Below are 17,106 nucleotides of genomic sequence, written 5' to 3' on the forward strand. Positions count from 1 at the left end.
TCCAAATTCATAACTTGTTTCTAATAGCATCAAATGTTTCAACATGAAGTGCAAAGCCATCCCAGAAGAGTAGGCTGTTACTTCAGCAGCTGGAACAAGTGACAAGGAATCATTGGGAATCATTACCTGGAATCATTGGGCGCAAGATGGGAATACACCCTGGACACATTATACACATTCACATTCACTCACACACATCTACAGACACTTTTTTTTGAGTAGCCAATCCACCTACCAATGTGTGTTTTTGGACCGTGGGAGGAAACCGGAGCACCCAGAGGAAACTCACGCAGACACAGGGAGAACACACCACACTCCTCACAGACAGTCACCCGGAGGAAACCCACGCAGACACAGGGAGAACACACCACACTCCTCACAGACAGTCACCCGGAGCGGAACTCTAACCCACAACCTCCAGGTCCCTGGAGCTGTGTGACTGCGACACTACCTGCTGCTCCACTGTGCCTCCAACTAAACAATGCTTTATTGTAGTGCCACACCGCAGATTATTCCATGCCACAAAAATACAGGACCTTTCTTCAGGGACCTAATGAATGTAGCATTGATTTCTCAATATCATCATCACTTCCCTCATAGCACAGATGGTCGGCTGCAGTCAGAGAGCAGTTAAGGTCACACCACTCCAACAGAAAAGAAAGCGGTTAAACAAATGCAGGGATAACAGAGGGGAAAAATAACCTCCTGGGACTGAGACATGACAATAGAAACGGCTTAACATGGTCTTCTGTGGCATACAAAGGGAAAAATATGAATTAATAATCATACATAATGTTCTAATTGCTGAGAGAACTATTTAAATTCTCATTCTCCTTAACATTAACACTCTTAGACCTACTCTTAGTGAGGCCAGCTACTGGTGTTGCGTGATTTTGTTGTGCACTCTGGTGGTAGTCCTGCAAGGATACTAAAAAACGCTCAGTACCTCCAGAGAACATAGTTCCACGAATTTTATAACCTACTGGCTGATGCTTGACATTGAGCCTAGTGAACTTAGTCTCATGTACAGATCCTCCAGGCCATTCCATTTAATTTGATGCTGTTTTTTGCAAGCTGTGGCCCATTTCAGCAACGGCATCACGTTAAAGTCCTTGAACTGACCTATAAGAAGAGCGGTCTTGATATACAGTATTTGGACACACTATAACTATATTCAGGTAAAATGAGGTTGCACTGCCCTCTATGGGTGATATATGGCCATGTCCAGCTGATGTTCTCAGAAAGATTAAAAATTGTACATATCTCTTAGCTACAGTGCCCTGTATTTGTGTAGACATTTAAATTTTAGTTTAAAGCAATGCTAAGCAGAGTTTATCAACAGCCATCTTTCAAAGAGTAGTGCGTCATATTTTATTTCAACATGAAAATCATGACAAATCAGAAAGAGAGAGGTTTTCTATCAAAAAAAAGGACAAATAGGGAGGAGAGAAGAAACATTTAAATAATTCATATACTCATGAAAACATCATCAAATGACACATGGCATTTAGAGAAATAAATCCAAACAGCAGAGAAAACAAGCAACATTAGCCTAAAGATAAAGACATTGTGACCGAGTCCGGTCGCTGGGCATTTAGAAGGTGCTGTTGCCACCTTGTGATTGCATTTCAGGCAAACATAAAGATAAAGCTACAACTGACTGCGTTTCTCCCACCCCCCGTTTTCCACTTTTAATAGCATTGAGTTTTATCATTCCCAATCACAACACTGCAAACCCCAGTTAAAAGTAGTAGGCATTTTCAAAAACACCATTTAATCTGGTTAAAATAATCTCTGCTGCTCAGCCCACTCTAACAGACAGGATTTCATTATAAAAATAATAATAATAATTAAAAAAAAAACCTAAATGAAACACTGAAACATCATGTATGACTTCAGAAACAGAAAAAAAAAATAACGTTGATTTGGTCCTTTTTCTTCTGAGCCTCAGGTCCAGATCCAGGTTTTAAATTTCCTGCTGTCCATGACCACAAAAAACGGTCAATTTGTTTGCAGTGTAAATGCACCATTGAACAAGAGCCCACTTCTGGTCACTGAGCGTGTCCTCTGGTCCTTACTTTGCCCAGTGTTTTGAGCCTGGTACCTAGCCAAAGTTTCCTGCAAAATAGTTTTTTATATTTTCTCATAGATGATTGCACTTAAATATCCATTTACTGCAGCGTGGTCAACAGAAAATTTGCTACAGTTGCTTTCTTGTGTCCAAATATCCCATATCCATCGCAATTTAGGCAGTGCATATGTGTGTGTGTGGGGGGGGGGGGGGGGCATAAAAATTATTTTATAAATTATTCATTCATTTATTAATTCATTCATTATCTGTAACCCTTATCCAGTTCAAGGTCGCGGTGGGTCCAGAGCCTACCTGGAATCATTGGGCGCAAGGAGGGAATACACCCTGGAGGGGGCACCAGTCCTTCACAGGGCAACACATAATCATGCACACACTCACACCTACGGACACTTTCGAGTCGCCAATCCACCTACCAACGTGTGTTTTTGGAGCGTGGGAGGAAACTGGAACACCCAGAGGAAACCCACGCAGACACAGGGAGAACACACCATACTCCTCACAGACAGTCACCCGGAGGAAACCCACGCAGACACAGGGAGAACACACCACACTCCTCTCAGACAGTCACCCAGAGTGGGACTTGAACCCACTTTATAAATTATAAATAAATTTAATATAGTCTTTGATTACTATCATCCTTCAAGAACGGAACGATTTTGTTAAAATATAAATATATACGGTCTCTTTTTGGTTTCAAGTTAGGAATGAAGTTGATAGCTGATAAAGTTATTAATATAAATTTTAATTACTTAAATTAAGTCCAGGCTTTTGTCATGTAGTTTAACCATATGAAACTTCACTGATGTCAGCTACATTCATTTTACACACACACACACGTTCCAAACACAAACACAACAGACATGCACACACACACACAGATTTTGCCAGAATAAAAGTAAGGCGACTTAATAAAAACCGAGTGTGTTCTCAGCTCAGAACTGGGATGTGTAGTTACACTACACCTGTCGGTATGTGTGTCTTTGTGTAAAAGAGTGCAAGTGTGAGGAATTATCTGGACAAATTGGCTGCCCCACGCTGTTTGATAAACATCCTTGTTTTCAGAGTTACTAGGAGACAGATTCTGGGCTGTGTTGCCCCACCTCTTCCTGTATCTGAGCCACACTTTCTTCCTGTGGGGTCTCTGCTCCCAGAATGCCGAGCTCCATGTCAGGGAGTTCCTCCTCTAAGGGAGCGCAGGCGTCGTCCTCGCAGTACAAACACTCCTACACACAGAAAAACACAAAATGTTTTGCCATAAACTTTGACAATGGCGTTACATACTTTGGCACGTGTTAAAAAATACTGAACTCATAAAACTGCATCAACATAAACATATGGAAATGTCAGTAACACCTTACTGTAAGCCATCATTCATAAGGTTACACAACCCCTATAAAAGTTTTCAACTCACATAAACCTACAGCAACATCTATAAGGGCTTATTTTAACAATCAGAAATAGATATCACAACACTTTCTAGAGAGAAACCAAATAATGTTTGTTGGAATAATCCTTTGGTGCCACAAAAGGGCTTTCAGAGATATAAGATTTTTCTGTGACAACCACATGACATGTGGTTACACACACAGACACACACACACACACACACCTTGACGTCTATGGCCTTGGGGAGCCCCCCTCTCCTCATCCAGGGGTGCTGGTCTATGAGCTCTCGTCTCTGATCTGAGGTAAACCGAGGCTGACTCTTCTGCATCCGCCTCAAACGTTCTCGATCATCACGCAACACCTTCTCCATGTCCCTGAACAAACACAAAAACAAACACCTCATCAAACACCTCTCCTCACACATATTTCAATAGCTTCTTTCAGACATGCACGGTAACCCAGAACAGGGGCAGTATGTGCGAACACAAATGTCTGAATCATTTGTAATCGACATTACCCAGATTTTATCATACCAGCCCCCCAGTACATAGAGAATGGGTCATTTTCCAGAGAATTCACAGTGAATTCGTGCTGTGCTTCCAACACCCACAACAGGGGTGCCACACCATGCCTAAAGCATGCAGAACATTTCCTATAGTAAAAACGCATCTGACATGGACATCTCCGGCTGTAGGCGACATGCCTGAAAGCTCAACTCTGGAAAATGTGCAGAGTTCATATGTGAAAGCAGCCCTTCAGACTTTTTACGTCCAGTCACCTGGCAGTGATTTCACGCACCTTTCTGGGACCTGATAAGTCAACATCACTTTTTCATCAGCGTTTGCCATCAGCAGCCAGGGTGGATCCTGAAGAACATTTTTAAAGTTTTGCCCGTCTTCCTTCCTCTTCGCTTTGCAGTCATTTTCAGAGGACTCCACACTCCCAAAGTATTTGCTGGTGTTGCTGCTTCCTATAGGTTGAAAAAGAAATATCTAATGTAGAATCCTGTGTACAGTTCTGTGTAATGGTTTATTGATTTTAATGTCCCTAGGGGTTTGAACTTACCTGTGCCGCTGTTGTAGGTGTTACAGCAGTTGGAAGCAGAGCCTGTAGAGGCTGAGGTAGCTGAGCCTGTTCCAGAGTGAGAGTCTTCCTGCATCAGCAGTTCCATCAGATCACTGGAGGAGGAGTGAATGTCACTTGGGCCTCCGTCTCCCGGGGTATGTGGCTGGAAGAACATGAGATTCACGTGAGACAAAATACTAACATCAAACTATCCACTCAACTTAATAAGAAACTGTAGTGGTACAATGTTTTTGTCATCTATTGTTAGTTAGACTGAAATTAATGAAGCCTACTGTCTAGCTCCTGAAGGCCTACCCAATCAGAAAGCTTGCATTTGTACCAAGAAATAACACCGAATGCGAAATTTCATTGGCCGTTTTAGCATGGATAGGACTATTTTCCACTCACTCATAAATAAAAACGCTCTACTGTAGCTTTCTAAAAAACGAACACAAAAATGTACACAACTGCAGTCTCTGACCTGCTGTACCTCCCCCGATGTAACGGCAGCACTGCTGTTGACTGCATTGCTCTTGTCCTGCACCAAGCTGTTGACACCCTGGGATCCTGAAATAGTTGCTGTACTGTGAGAGTCTGGCTTATCCTCCAGCTGAAGGAGGTCCAGTTGCAGAGGGGAGCTGCAGTGGGAGCCAAAAAGTGGCGGAGAATGAAGGGAAGGCGGTGGGGACAGGCCTTCTTGGGCTTCATTAGTGGACGGTTTTGTGTCGGAGCTCATTCTGTACTGTGGGAATTGGGTTTGCATTTTAAACTCTTGCGGAGGGGTGAAGGGAGCTTGGGGTTGAGGTTGGAAGGGCTGCTGGGTAGTGTAGGCTTGCTGGGGCTGGAAAGGTTGCTGAGAACTGTACGCTGGTTGAGGTGGGAAAGGTGGCTGGACTGTGTAAGTCTGTTGAGTTGGAAATGGTTGCTGGGTATTGTAAGCTGTCTGGGGTTGAAAGATTTGCTGAGTGGCATAAGCTTGTTGAGGCTGGAAGGGTTGCTGGGTGTTGTAGGCTTGTTGAGGTTGAGGAGGTTGGAAAGGCTGCTGGGTATTGTAGTTTGGTTGTGTTTGGAGAGGTTGCTGGAGGTTTACTGCTTGTTGGGGTTGAAAGGGCTGCTGGGTATTGAAAGCTTGCTGGGGACCTGCATAGAAAGGTGGACGCGGCGCGGTGCCAAGTTGAGGAAGGACGTAATTGGGCAAAACAAAGGCCACCATTGGTGTAACCAATGGGGCTGGGTACGGGGTGGCAGTGGGCGTAGCCTGAGCCCCTGGAGCCCCTGTGAAACTTCCGCTTTGGTTCCGCTCTCCACCAGGGGGCACTGTAGTAGCGGAAGGAGGAGCAGCCGAGTAAAAAGGATATCCAGGGACTAAAGTAGGGTAAGGGACAGGAAAGGCGGATTGGGACGCCTCAGACGGAGACCAGGAGGTTTGATTGAGGCTCTGCAGAGGTGGGCGGAGCATCCGCTGGGAAACAGCACTATCAGACGAATCAGGTTTCTTTATACGAGGCTTCTTTGGTTTCCTGGTCCTCCCACTCCTCTTCGTGGTCGGTTCTGCTCCAGATGCGCTGGGTTTGGACACACGGGCTCCTGAAGGAACTGAAGGTCCTGGAGAGAAACAGAGACAATTATTTTCCAGGTTGTTTTTGTCACGCCTCTACACTGACGCCGTGAGATGGTTTGCGAGCAAATTGTTCTTATCCAAAGCTTTAGAAACAGAACTGTATCTTCACAAAAAAAGCAATAATTCGGCTGGGTTTTGGAGTGAGACTATTAACTGGACACTAAGATTCACGAGGCGCTTCTGGGATAAAGCAATAATTTAAAAAAAATATTACAGTGTGCATATGCGCACTTTACCTTCATTGGTTTGCCCACGGATTCTGGGAGCACTGGCCGGACAGTCTTTCTGCAGAGTCCAGGACAGACGCAGCTCTCTGCAGCGGCTCAGGAACGCCTGCTCCTCTTTCTGAGTGTGAGCGGCCAGGACCTGCTTGGTCAGCCCCAGCTTCCTGTAAGCTCCAGGCTCCACTGTGGGTGGAGACACCATGCTGACGGGGGCCAAAGGGGCAGGACTTTCGGCTACATCCTCAATAATCTCTGCAAACGTAAACAAAGTATAAACCATACACATGAGATGATGCATTAGATGTTAATTTACAATAATAATATATTGCTTTTTTGTTACCCTTTCATTACTGCTGTGTTGCTAGGTTGTTTTAGACCCATTTATAAATAGGACGTTGGTGAGTATACCTGACTCTGGCTGTTTCTTGTCTCCCACGTGGACGATGGTGCTGCTGTATGAACACTGAGATGTGATGGACATCACACTTTCTGGCTTTGTAGGCAGAGGCAAAGGAGTTAAAGCCCCACTGACCACAGCAGCAGGTCCAGCTGGAGGCTTCTTAATGGCCCTGGGATCTGTGAAAAAATGTGAAAGAGTAAAAACTTTCACTATAATGGAATTTAGTAGAACAACCAATAGATTATCTTTACAGAAATGTGCAGTTTCTAAGGATACACTAATGAATTAATAAAGCAGTTAGCGTTCTCCTCCAGGTATTTTGAGCTCCAGTAACTTGGTTTTAAAAAACATTCAGCTCTGTAATTCTACTTACTCATTTATTTTCTACCTAAATTTGCATAAATCAGTCAAAACAGGCAATATGCCTTAAATCCAGCCCCAACGGAGATGATATATTTAGCACGTTTTATAAGTTTCTCAGATTGTCTTTTAAAAATGTGCAGTTTTGGTAAATCTTGCCACCTTGAAGACTCTGCAGAGCTCCATCTGCTACTATCTTCTCCTCGTCAGAGTTTGAGGATGTAGTGTTAGAAGAGAACTGGTACTTCCTCTTCACAGTGATTGGGATATTACAACTCTCCAGATATCTGAAAACAGATTATACAACAGATTACATAGTGCCTCATAACATTCTTCCGTGAATGTTTATCGTCATATGGAGCTACCAGTAATTTTATAAACAGCTACTGATGCATATCCAGTGACATAATTGAGGTCATATATTAAAACTGCTATTTAAGTGTCCAATTAATAATAATTAATAATTAAACAAAGGTTTAAAATGATTCATAATATCAGTGTTATATTCTACACAGAATGTATGAGTTTTCAGCTTTGTAAATTAAAGCATAATATTTTCTCTTTTACTTAAAATTAATTTCCACAACTAATAAGAACATTCTGTGGCAGATTCTGATTTTACAGAGATTAAATTCCAATGATCAGTGATACAGGCAGGTCTATGATTTTAGATTTTTAATGTGCTTAATTGACTAATTTCATTGTCAGTTCTCAGTTTACACGGTTTAACTATCAGAATAATATCATTAAACACACCTTATCACACTATCCAAACAGCTGATCTGCTGGTATGAGTACATGCCCTGGTCCCTCAGCTCCTCCACTGCCCCAGCACCATCTTTCTGCTTCGTGGCTGAAGACTTTAACCCTGCTGCAGACATCATTCAATTTTCCCATTAAAAACACAGCTTAGACTTGGATTTCCATATGAGCATGTTGCTACTGATACACAGATTTGAATGTCCAATTGCACATTTAAACGCACACAAATACACACACGCACCTATCCACATGCTTACACTTACATTCAGAGCTCTTTTTCTGATCTGGTTTGACAGTCAGGCCCTGTTGATCCTGAGTCTTCAGCAGCTGTACACCTTTACAAATCTCCTGAAATGTTCTCTGTACAAACAAAAAATCAAACACTGGCATTCATTCTATTTTCTCTACTCACCTGTAAGAGTAAATGCATAAAATGTTGCACAATGGCGCCCTCTAGCGTCTGTATTTACTTACATTTGACTACACATTGACTAATACTGAGTAACAATGAGTGATGTGATGTTTGGGTGTTTGTGTAAAGCTTACTGGTTTGGTCCTGCTCTCCTCTTGGCCCATATTGCTGTTGCCTGCTGCAGCGTTGCCATTTCCATTGCTGTTGCTGTCGCTGGATGAGGCAATGCTCAACAGTTGATCATGAGAACCATTGCTGCCATAACCACTGGAGCCCATGCTGTGCACCGGCTACAGACACACACACACACACACACAAAGGGGGGGGGCTTTTAAACTCTCTAGCCAACGGTCTGTGGAGTTGGTCCAGAGCATCCAAGATTTTTGCAAAGGGTATATAAATATTTATATACTGCTCCATGTATATGTGTATGTACCTGTAGCAGCAGCTTATGAATCTGCTCTGTGATTTCTTGTATGTCTGAGTCCATGATTTTCCCTTCGGTGTAAGCAGGAGCTGAAAACACATCTTCATTCACAGGACCCCTGTAGCACATACGAGAACATGCGCATGTAAGGCACAAATACATACGAGACTGTACACATGTGTATGTATGTTTGCATGTGTTGCATACTCACATGCGGACTTTGTGTCGTCCGATGATAAAGGACACCTTGCGGCTCCAGGGGTTAACAAAGCTGGACCAGCTGGTATCTATGGTGACGTATTCTCCGTTTCGAGTGCAGAAGCGGATGGACGAATGATCAAACGGCTGCCCCATGTACTGCAGAACTGCAGAGGAACAGCAAATAGCATTAGAAAAATGAGTGTGGGTTTTTGTGTTTTGAATGGTAGGCAGTTAGGCAGTGTTAGTGTGTATTGGGTGCATGTCTTGTTACAGACTCTTTCATGTGTGTTTTGTCTCTTAACATGGAGGTGTAGCTTGTGTCAAGAAAAGCTAGAGTTATTAGATATACTTCGTATGGCGAAATGAGCTGCTGCTCATTGTATATACATACTGCATATATTTTTTTAAGTTAAATTCAGTCATCAGGATCATCGTCGTGTTTTATTTCCCAATTTTGTAAGGGTTCTATGCACCTCACCCCAGTGAATGTGGCTGTATGTTAGGCTTAATCAAACACATTAAACACACAAACAGGAATTAGGCACGGTGTGTAACATTTAGATTAGATTTGAAGACATTGCACGTAGGTGTGTGGGACAGAAAGTCTTTGTGTGTGTGTGTGTGTGTGTGTGTGTGTGTAAATTCGTACTCTTGCGGTGTACTGCCAGCATCAGCGGTCTGTCATTGGGATGAAGGTGAAGAAGGATAGGGGTCCCAATCAGATCCTGTGGCAGGTATCCCAACAGAGGCACCGCCCTACAAAAGAAAGAAGAGCATTAGAAACAGCTCAGTGCCAAGCATGGGCTAGAGAGTTATAAAGGTAAAGACATACCTTTCATCAACGTCCTGAAATACACAGTTGGGAGTGTGTGTGGTGGTGAATATCCTCTTATCTGGTGGAATACGAGGTGCTGAAAAATACGAACAGACAACAAGTGTTTGTTAAAAAAGCGGAACCACAAGTTGACATCCAGTCATTTTTATATTAAAATACAGAACGACCGCAATTATGTGATATGTTGTGTTTGTAATGTACCTTCATATCCAGAGTGGACTCTCTCTGCCAGTATTAAGCAGCAGAAATGCTCCTCTGACAGCTCTGCATCCTGAACCTTCATTAGATATGGTGTCATCCTGAATGGATAATACTGCAGACCTCCTTCTTTCTCCTTTCCGCCACTACACACACACACACACACACACACACACACACACACACACACACAGTCACACAAGGGTCCTATATATTTCCCACTATTATTATGTGTTCTATTAGTCTAATAATTATGAACACTTACTGTTGCAAGGTCTTTAAAAAACTATAAATACTATTAATAGTAGAGTAGACCCAAAAAGCATTTCAAATGATTTGACTGCCTTTTGGCATTTCTTTATTGTAGAATTCTCACCTGATTCGGCAGAAGAAGGATTTTTCCTGCATGAACTCTGTAGATGATGATTCTGCATGAGAAAGGACAAGTTTTTTGTTACTGAGATGTGTGTAATGACAATAATTCAGTAAGAGACTTAATGAACTCTCAAAGAATCCCATGGATATTTTGGATATCTCAGTATTTTTGGGTGATGCACACTTCTCAACCTTACAATGATACAGATTTTTATACTGGGTGCTTTTGTGTGTTTACTGACCTGTCCCCGTGCACATGCTCCATGCAGGCAACCTGTAAGGTGTGGTGAAGCTGTAGAAAACACTGACGTCTTGCGGCGTCAGAAACTCCACAAATTTCCTATCCTTAAACTCATCCTTCTTGCAGTGCAGAATCCCAGCTGCTTGCTCCGAGATATAAACGATTTTTCCCGTGATCAGAGACACGGCTACTGCAAAGATATCCTACACACACACACACACACACACACACACACACACACACACGCATCATTATCAAATGTTTTCTAAACCTTTGAAGCGTTCTGAGGAATATTTCTGAGAACTCCAGATAATGAAATGGGTGAAGAGTCACTGTGGACTCAAAATATTTGCAATGAAATCAACTAAATATGCAAGTTTGCTTAATGCATGTGTGTGAGAGAGTGAGAGAGAGAGGGACTCACAGTGTTTTTCAGAGTGTATTCTGAGGTGATGCTGTTGAGTTCCTCAAGGGTGTAGGAGGAGACATCAAGCCCCAACGGCTGGCTGTCATTTATCATCAGCATCTGATAGTACTCTTCGTTAGCTAAAGGGAACAAAATCCATTTTAGAACCTGTTCGTTGTTCCAAAAGCAGCCCAGGTTAAATGTGGAAAAAAGTTCAAATTAAATCAAATTGGAAGAAAATAAACCTTAGCATTTGGAAAGCTTCCCAACAGTCAGAAACAGCACAAAGTTTAATGTGTTCAGACTGTGCATAATATTTTGAATATATCTTAAAAGATCAAAATCTGGGAGCTAAGAGCAATGTAGGAGCCTTTCTTTAAAAAAAAAAACCCACACATTTATACCAACATAAATACTCTTGAACACATCCAAAGTAACACACACTCCTAGGTTTGTGGTCCTCACCTTTGACTTGTTTGACGCAGCGCAGTGCATATCGGAGTGTGTGTAGTGTGCTCGCTCGCCCTTTGCTGCGTTTATCTGCTGGAAGGTGAAGCTTCAGCTCCTTCAGTGTCTTAAAAAGCTCCTTCTGATTCTTTGCTTTCGCCGACTGTTCACTGCTGCAGAGGCCAAGCACATAAACACACACAGGTCAAAACCTAGCTGTTACTACTCTCCCTTTCTCTGACAGTGAGCTTTATGAGTGAAACTGAATTAAATGCTTTAAAGTCTAGAAAGATCTTCTAACTTCAGCACTGCAATTGTATTATATAAGTGTGTGTGTGTGTTACCTGCAGCCACTGGTGGATGGATGGTCCTGTTCTGAGCTCACCAGACTAAAAGCATTTGAGCTACTCGGAGGAGATGGACTCTGGGAGTTTGAGCTGAAAGAAGCAATGAGAAAATGAGAAAAACTGTGTATGTAGCTTCACTGTTCATTTTCTTTTTTATTTCCCTACATGATTTAAATGTAGTAGCCGTCCACTGCACTGTGTATCAGTTTCATTTTAATGGACCACAGAATGAATATAAATCTCTTTGTAGTTTGCACTTCATAATTGCCACATGTTTTCATTGGGAGACAGATCTGGACGACAAGCTGTCCAGTCTATCACCAGCACTCACAGATTAATCATCCAAGCTGTTGTAACACATACAGAACGTGACTTGGCTTTGTCACACTCAAATACTGAATATGCATGGATATCCCTGGAAAAAAAATGGTACAAAAAAGCACCCAATCTCACCTTTTATTGCTCCCTGATGATTCCATAATCGCGGAGTCTTTTCCGTTACCGCTGGAGCTCCCCACAGACTCATTGCACTGAGAATAATTGCCATGCGACTCGTTGCCGTGGGACTCCGTACCGCTTCCACTCGAGCCGGACCCGCCCATCTCCATGTCTTCATGTAGTTGTGGGTGGGGCCCTGGGGAAGAGGGCCTTTCCTGACTGCTGTCACTGCCCTCTGAAGCCCCGCCCATTCTGTGCAGGTGAGACATGGAGCCACAGGGAGATTCCACCTTTGCCTCTGACCCGCCGCTGAACAGGTACGGCTTCGGCTTCACCTCACCTGGCATGGACAGGGATGAGTTTACCTGACCTTATACATAGCACAAGGGGCAGAATCTGTAGAAGAGAACAGATAAAAATCTATAATTGATAATTGAACAGTTGCAGACATTTTGCTCCTGTTTGCTGCAGTTGCAGCCTCTATTCTTCGGAGAAAGGCGTTACACTGGATGTTGCAACACTGCCCTGAGGATCTGATGACATTTAGCCTCCATATAAACATTAGTGAGGTCAAGTATTAATGGTGGATACAACTTGCCACTCCAACTATTTCCAAAAACAGATAATCAATTGTGTTCAATTTACTTGCTAGTGGTTTTAATCTTGTGGATGATCAGTGTATATACTCATGCAATTGTAATAAACATGTAACAAGTAAAGTCATTTAATACCATTTACATAAGGAACTGGAACATATTTTACATAACCCCTGATGCTGTAAAAGAAATAACATTCGTTATATCACTAGGCAGAAGAATCGGAATAATACACACAGACACTGCGTATAGGGGTTATGTCAGACGTGTGTGTGTGTGTGTGTGTGCCTGTTACCTGTAAGACGTGAATTTAATCTGTAAAATGTGATTTGAATCTACAGAAAGTCATGCAGCTCTCAAACACTCTTACACAACAAATCACAGTCACCCAGATCATGTAATAATGCATCATATTTCACTGCTACCTCACAGAACAGATATTTGCTCCTCTAGAGGGCCACAGCGAGAGCAGAAGTTACACATAACGCAAAACTACAGTTTAATAAACATGCTCAGAGTAAGTAAATCTGGACATATTACGAACTAAACCCACTGTTGCAGAGCTTAAGGAATAGGGCATATACCATAATGAAAACCCAGGTATTTAAATCCTGTTAAAAGACGATGAACAATTCGATATAAAACTCTGGAAATGTGAATTAATTTGGAAAGGACTTAAAAACTAAAAACAATTCTCAAAAACCAAAAGCAGCAAGTAACATTGTTCATTTTAGCCAAAGTTATTTTTTTAGATTCATACAACCTACATCCAAAGGTTTGTTTACACGTTCTACACTTCAGTAAGGGCTTTACACTAGAGGGTGGAACATTTCTGTGCAGATTTCATGGCATTCAGCCACATAAACGTTAGTGAGGTAAAGTATTGATATTATGTTATTAGTTTCAATAATGATATTTTTTATTTGCAGCATATTTTAACTACATTCTGGACCAATTCTGTTGGATTTAGACTAAGAATTACAATAGCTTAGTAAATTTATGAACAATAGGTTTTCAACTAATGTAGAAATTAACAAGGTTTTGTTCTGGAAATATAAATATTGCCCTTTCCATAAGGTAAACACTGAACATGAAATCAGATCTTGTCGTTTCATTAGCCTAAAACAGGTGTTTGAATCAGCCCCATAATCCAAATCCTGTCCAAGAGTTACTGTAAATTCCAATCCACTTTACCATGATACCCGAGGTGCCAAATAAAGATGAACGTGGGGAAAATTTGAAGGACACTGAATGTGATTTTAAACACCTCTTGTTCATAGACGTTTAGTCTAATAATGCATGAGCAGAAAGGCTAGCACCCTGTGGCCTATTTAAAGTAGTGAAGGGAAACTCCATTAAAATTCCTACAATTTTAAAACAATACTTCAAGTGTTTTTAGTAAAGACAGTGGTTTTGCAGATATAAACATAAATAAAATATTCTGAATGCATTTAGGTTTGGAAAAGGCTCTTTTTTTCTGTATACTTCGCTGTTGTTAGAGATTGTGAGACTGTATACACAATCATAAAAGATTTGTGACAATACTCAGCCACATAGTATAATGGTTAAAGTGATCAACACCTTAACCAGGGGGACAACACAAAGCAGGATTTCTGTTTAGACAGATAATTTAAACCTGAAAACAAGCCTGGCCAATAGAAAAAACATCTGAGAAACAATCCTCAACTTGAGCTTAAGTTATATGGCTAACTGAGAAATCCTGCTTTGCTGTATACTGCCCAGGTGCATTTAAACAAGACAAATACAATTTTGTAAAACTTTAAAACTGGGTTCCCATTGTGTTTTCATTGCTCTAAAGGAAAGTCTAGTGATTATGAAACTGGTAACTTTGTTGTTGGTTTATTAGCCCTGGTGTAATTCTTTCCAAATTAAAACAATTTAATATATATTTAAAGCAATATTAATAACTACATATCTCAAATACCTGATTGTAAATATCTTAAATTCATATTCATGTCATAATACAACACTGGCCTATATACCACACACAACTTCACAGGATTTTGAGGACCAAACTCAAGCTGGGGGATAAACAGACACGTTTAAATAGCAAATTATCATTTATTGTTATTATAAAGTCAAAAATAAAAAGACTAAGCCATCAATAAACACCCCCTCCTTGTGTCCTGTTAAAACTAACACGTTGACCTGCAATGCACTGCACGGTACACTGACACAGTTATGTAAAAGCAGAGCTATTTCGCTTAAACTCTCACTCTGGGTACGTCCTCACTCACTTTTTAGGTCCAGAACAGTCATGCACTCATTACTTCACACACCCTTCGTCACAATATCATTAAAACCGTCTCAAAGACAAAATAATAGAGAAAAACTCGCTTTTTCTCGCAACCGAAGACGACCGCGCATGCGCAGTCCCTTCTAGGTTATGCAACTTATTTTTAAGCGTTAAGAAAGAAAAAGAGAGAGAATTATGCACAAACCTTGACTGAATAGTAGTGTATCCAGTTTTCCTTTACTTCATGAAGGTATTAGTGTCCTCCTCAAAGCGAAATATAATAAAATCCCCAAAACAGCTTCTCACTCTACAGCACCGGCTCCAGATCTACTCGCACTGCCCTACTACCCACACCGTCACCGACTCGGTCTGAGGAGTGAACTTTGCTGAACCGACTCATGTCTACGAAAAGTCTCGTCCGATTCACAAAGCCCATTCACAAATGAATCGAAAGTGAGTCGCTGTGCAAAAGTTTGGGCACGGCTACCCGAATATGCACTTTTTTGCTGATATTCTTTCTAAGCGTAAAAAACGTACACATTGTACTGAACACACTCAGATGTGGTATTTTACAATATTAATACAATCACATTCTGTTCATCAATTTAAGCAACTGAAAACGCATTTTGGTTCAAATTTACATATTTAGGAGAAATATAGAGAATATATGTGCTGCATATATATATATGTTACAGCATTTTTTCCATTTGATTACTAATAGTATATATATATAATATATAAAACATGCATTGTGTTATAAGCTGGTCACGTTTTATGTTTTAATTTGTTTGCAAATTTAGCAATTAAAGTGTCACTGAGCAATAAAATATGAAGAAATGTTCTGTATATAATGTGTTCAGTTTGTTTTACTTGGAAAATGAGAAAATAAACCAAACGTGTACGTCATATAACCAAGCACCTTGACCTGTTTTTAAGTGATAAACAACTGTAATTAATTCTTCTACTACGCATACACAGTTTATGCTATATAACTATTTAACTTAATAACAATAACATACTAACATTAATAATGATATATGATATAACGTAGCTGGTTCTTGTTGCTGCCTAAATTAGATTAAACTGTGAAAGCTGGGTGAAGCTTTGAGCATTAAATCCCACAAAAAGATTCCCTTCATGGAATCGATTCGACTACGTGAATCACAACCTACTACTCAATCCAGGCACTCGAGTACAGACCTAATTTTGGGCCCCGCCCCTTCCCCGTCTGACAAGGCCCCCCTCATTCTATGATTCTCTCATTTTATTGGCTGTCTCGCCGGGGTTTCCATGGTAAACACTAGGAGTGACGTCAATCGCTGCCGATTGGCCTGACGCTGCGCCGGTCTGTTTATGTAAACTGGCAGCGCGCCGCACGTGGAGTCCCATGTTGGCGCGCGTAGAGCTATAAAATAATAATTTAAACAATAATGCGTTGGTAACAGTGATATTTCTTAGACTTTGTATTATGGGACGCAAGAAAATGAGCGTTGCATGACAAAAGCTCCAAACGTTAAAGGTTCATCAAGCGACACATTGCGCTGTTACATAAATGACAGTGTTACATCGTGACGTATTTTCTTTTATTAGAAAAAGATTCATTAGGAATATATTTGTTATAAATTACAACCATTTGCACGACTATGTTGATATTTATTCATAGAGAGTTTAATAAAACTGCACTTAAAGCAATTGTGAAAAAGTGTGCAACATCCTGAACTACGGTTAAATCCACGTACACTGTGCGGATCTATTTCAGATAAAACATGTATCGTACAGAATAAGTTAGACTGCATGACAAGCTGATTGTGTAAGGACTCGTTTCACCCTCGTGTCTAACGCAGGAACTACTGTTATAAAACTTGGACCACATTACATAATTTTACAAAATCAGCAATCCTGCTTTTTAAAAACCCTCCAGCATTTAAAACTTTATATATATGAGTCAAATAATTCACAGGTTTACACACAGGGAACCCTTCTGGTGACATCCCTTCAAAATAAATTAAGGCACGG

The 17,106-nt window shown here is 41.1% G+C and overlaps 1 protein-coding gene across 2 annotated transcripts; it reads right to left on the bottom strand.

Moving 5' to 3' along the window:
• Positions 1–1,365: 1,365 nt before the first annotated feature.
• On the bottom strand, positions 1,366–15,439 carry LOC136675382 (period circadian protein homolog 2-like). 2 transcript variants are annotated; one of them, XM_066651889.1, is made up of 24 exons: positions 15,296–15,439; positions 12,253–12,633; positions 11,797–11,889; positions 11,471–11,625; positions 11,024–11,145; positions 10,601–10,802; positions 10,360–10,411; positions 9,987–10,129; positions 9,783–9,861; positions 9,600–9,706; positions 8,961–9,114; positions 8,759–8,867; positions 8,457–8,612; positions 8,174–8,270; positions 7,905–8,016; positions 7,311–7,435; positions 6,797–6,964; positions 6,401–6,640; positions 5,025–6,148; positions 4,544–4,706; positions 4,277–4,448; positions 3,702–3,852; positions 3,193–3,315; positions 1,366–2,118 (listed from the first exon to the last, which is right to left on the bottom strand). In XM_066651889.1, exons 2-24 carry the CDS (start codon positions 12,582–12,584, stop codon positions 2,002–2,004), a joined length of 4,296 nt encoding a protein of 1,431 aa, XP_066507986.1. In that variant the 5' UTR covers positions 12,585–12,633; positions 15,296–15,439; the 3' UTR covers positions 1,366–2,001. The 2 variants fall into 2 exon arrangements, with proteins under 2 accessions (XP_066507986.1, XP_066507985.1); XM_066651888.1 differs by having other exon boundaries at positions 7,905–8,019.
• Between the last annotated feature and the right edge of the window lie 1,667 nt (positions 15,440–17,106).

The sequence above is a fragment of the Hoplias malabaricus genome, chromosome X1 (genome assembly GCF_029633855.1).
Source record: "Hoplias malabaricus isolate fHopMal1 chromosome X1, fHopMal1.hap1, whole genome shotgun sequence".
NCBI classification, from domain to species: Eukaryota; Metazoa; Chordata; class Actinopteri; order Characiformes; family Erythrinidae; genus Hoplias; species Hoplias malabaricus.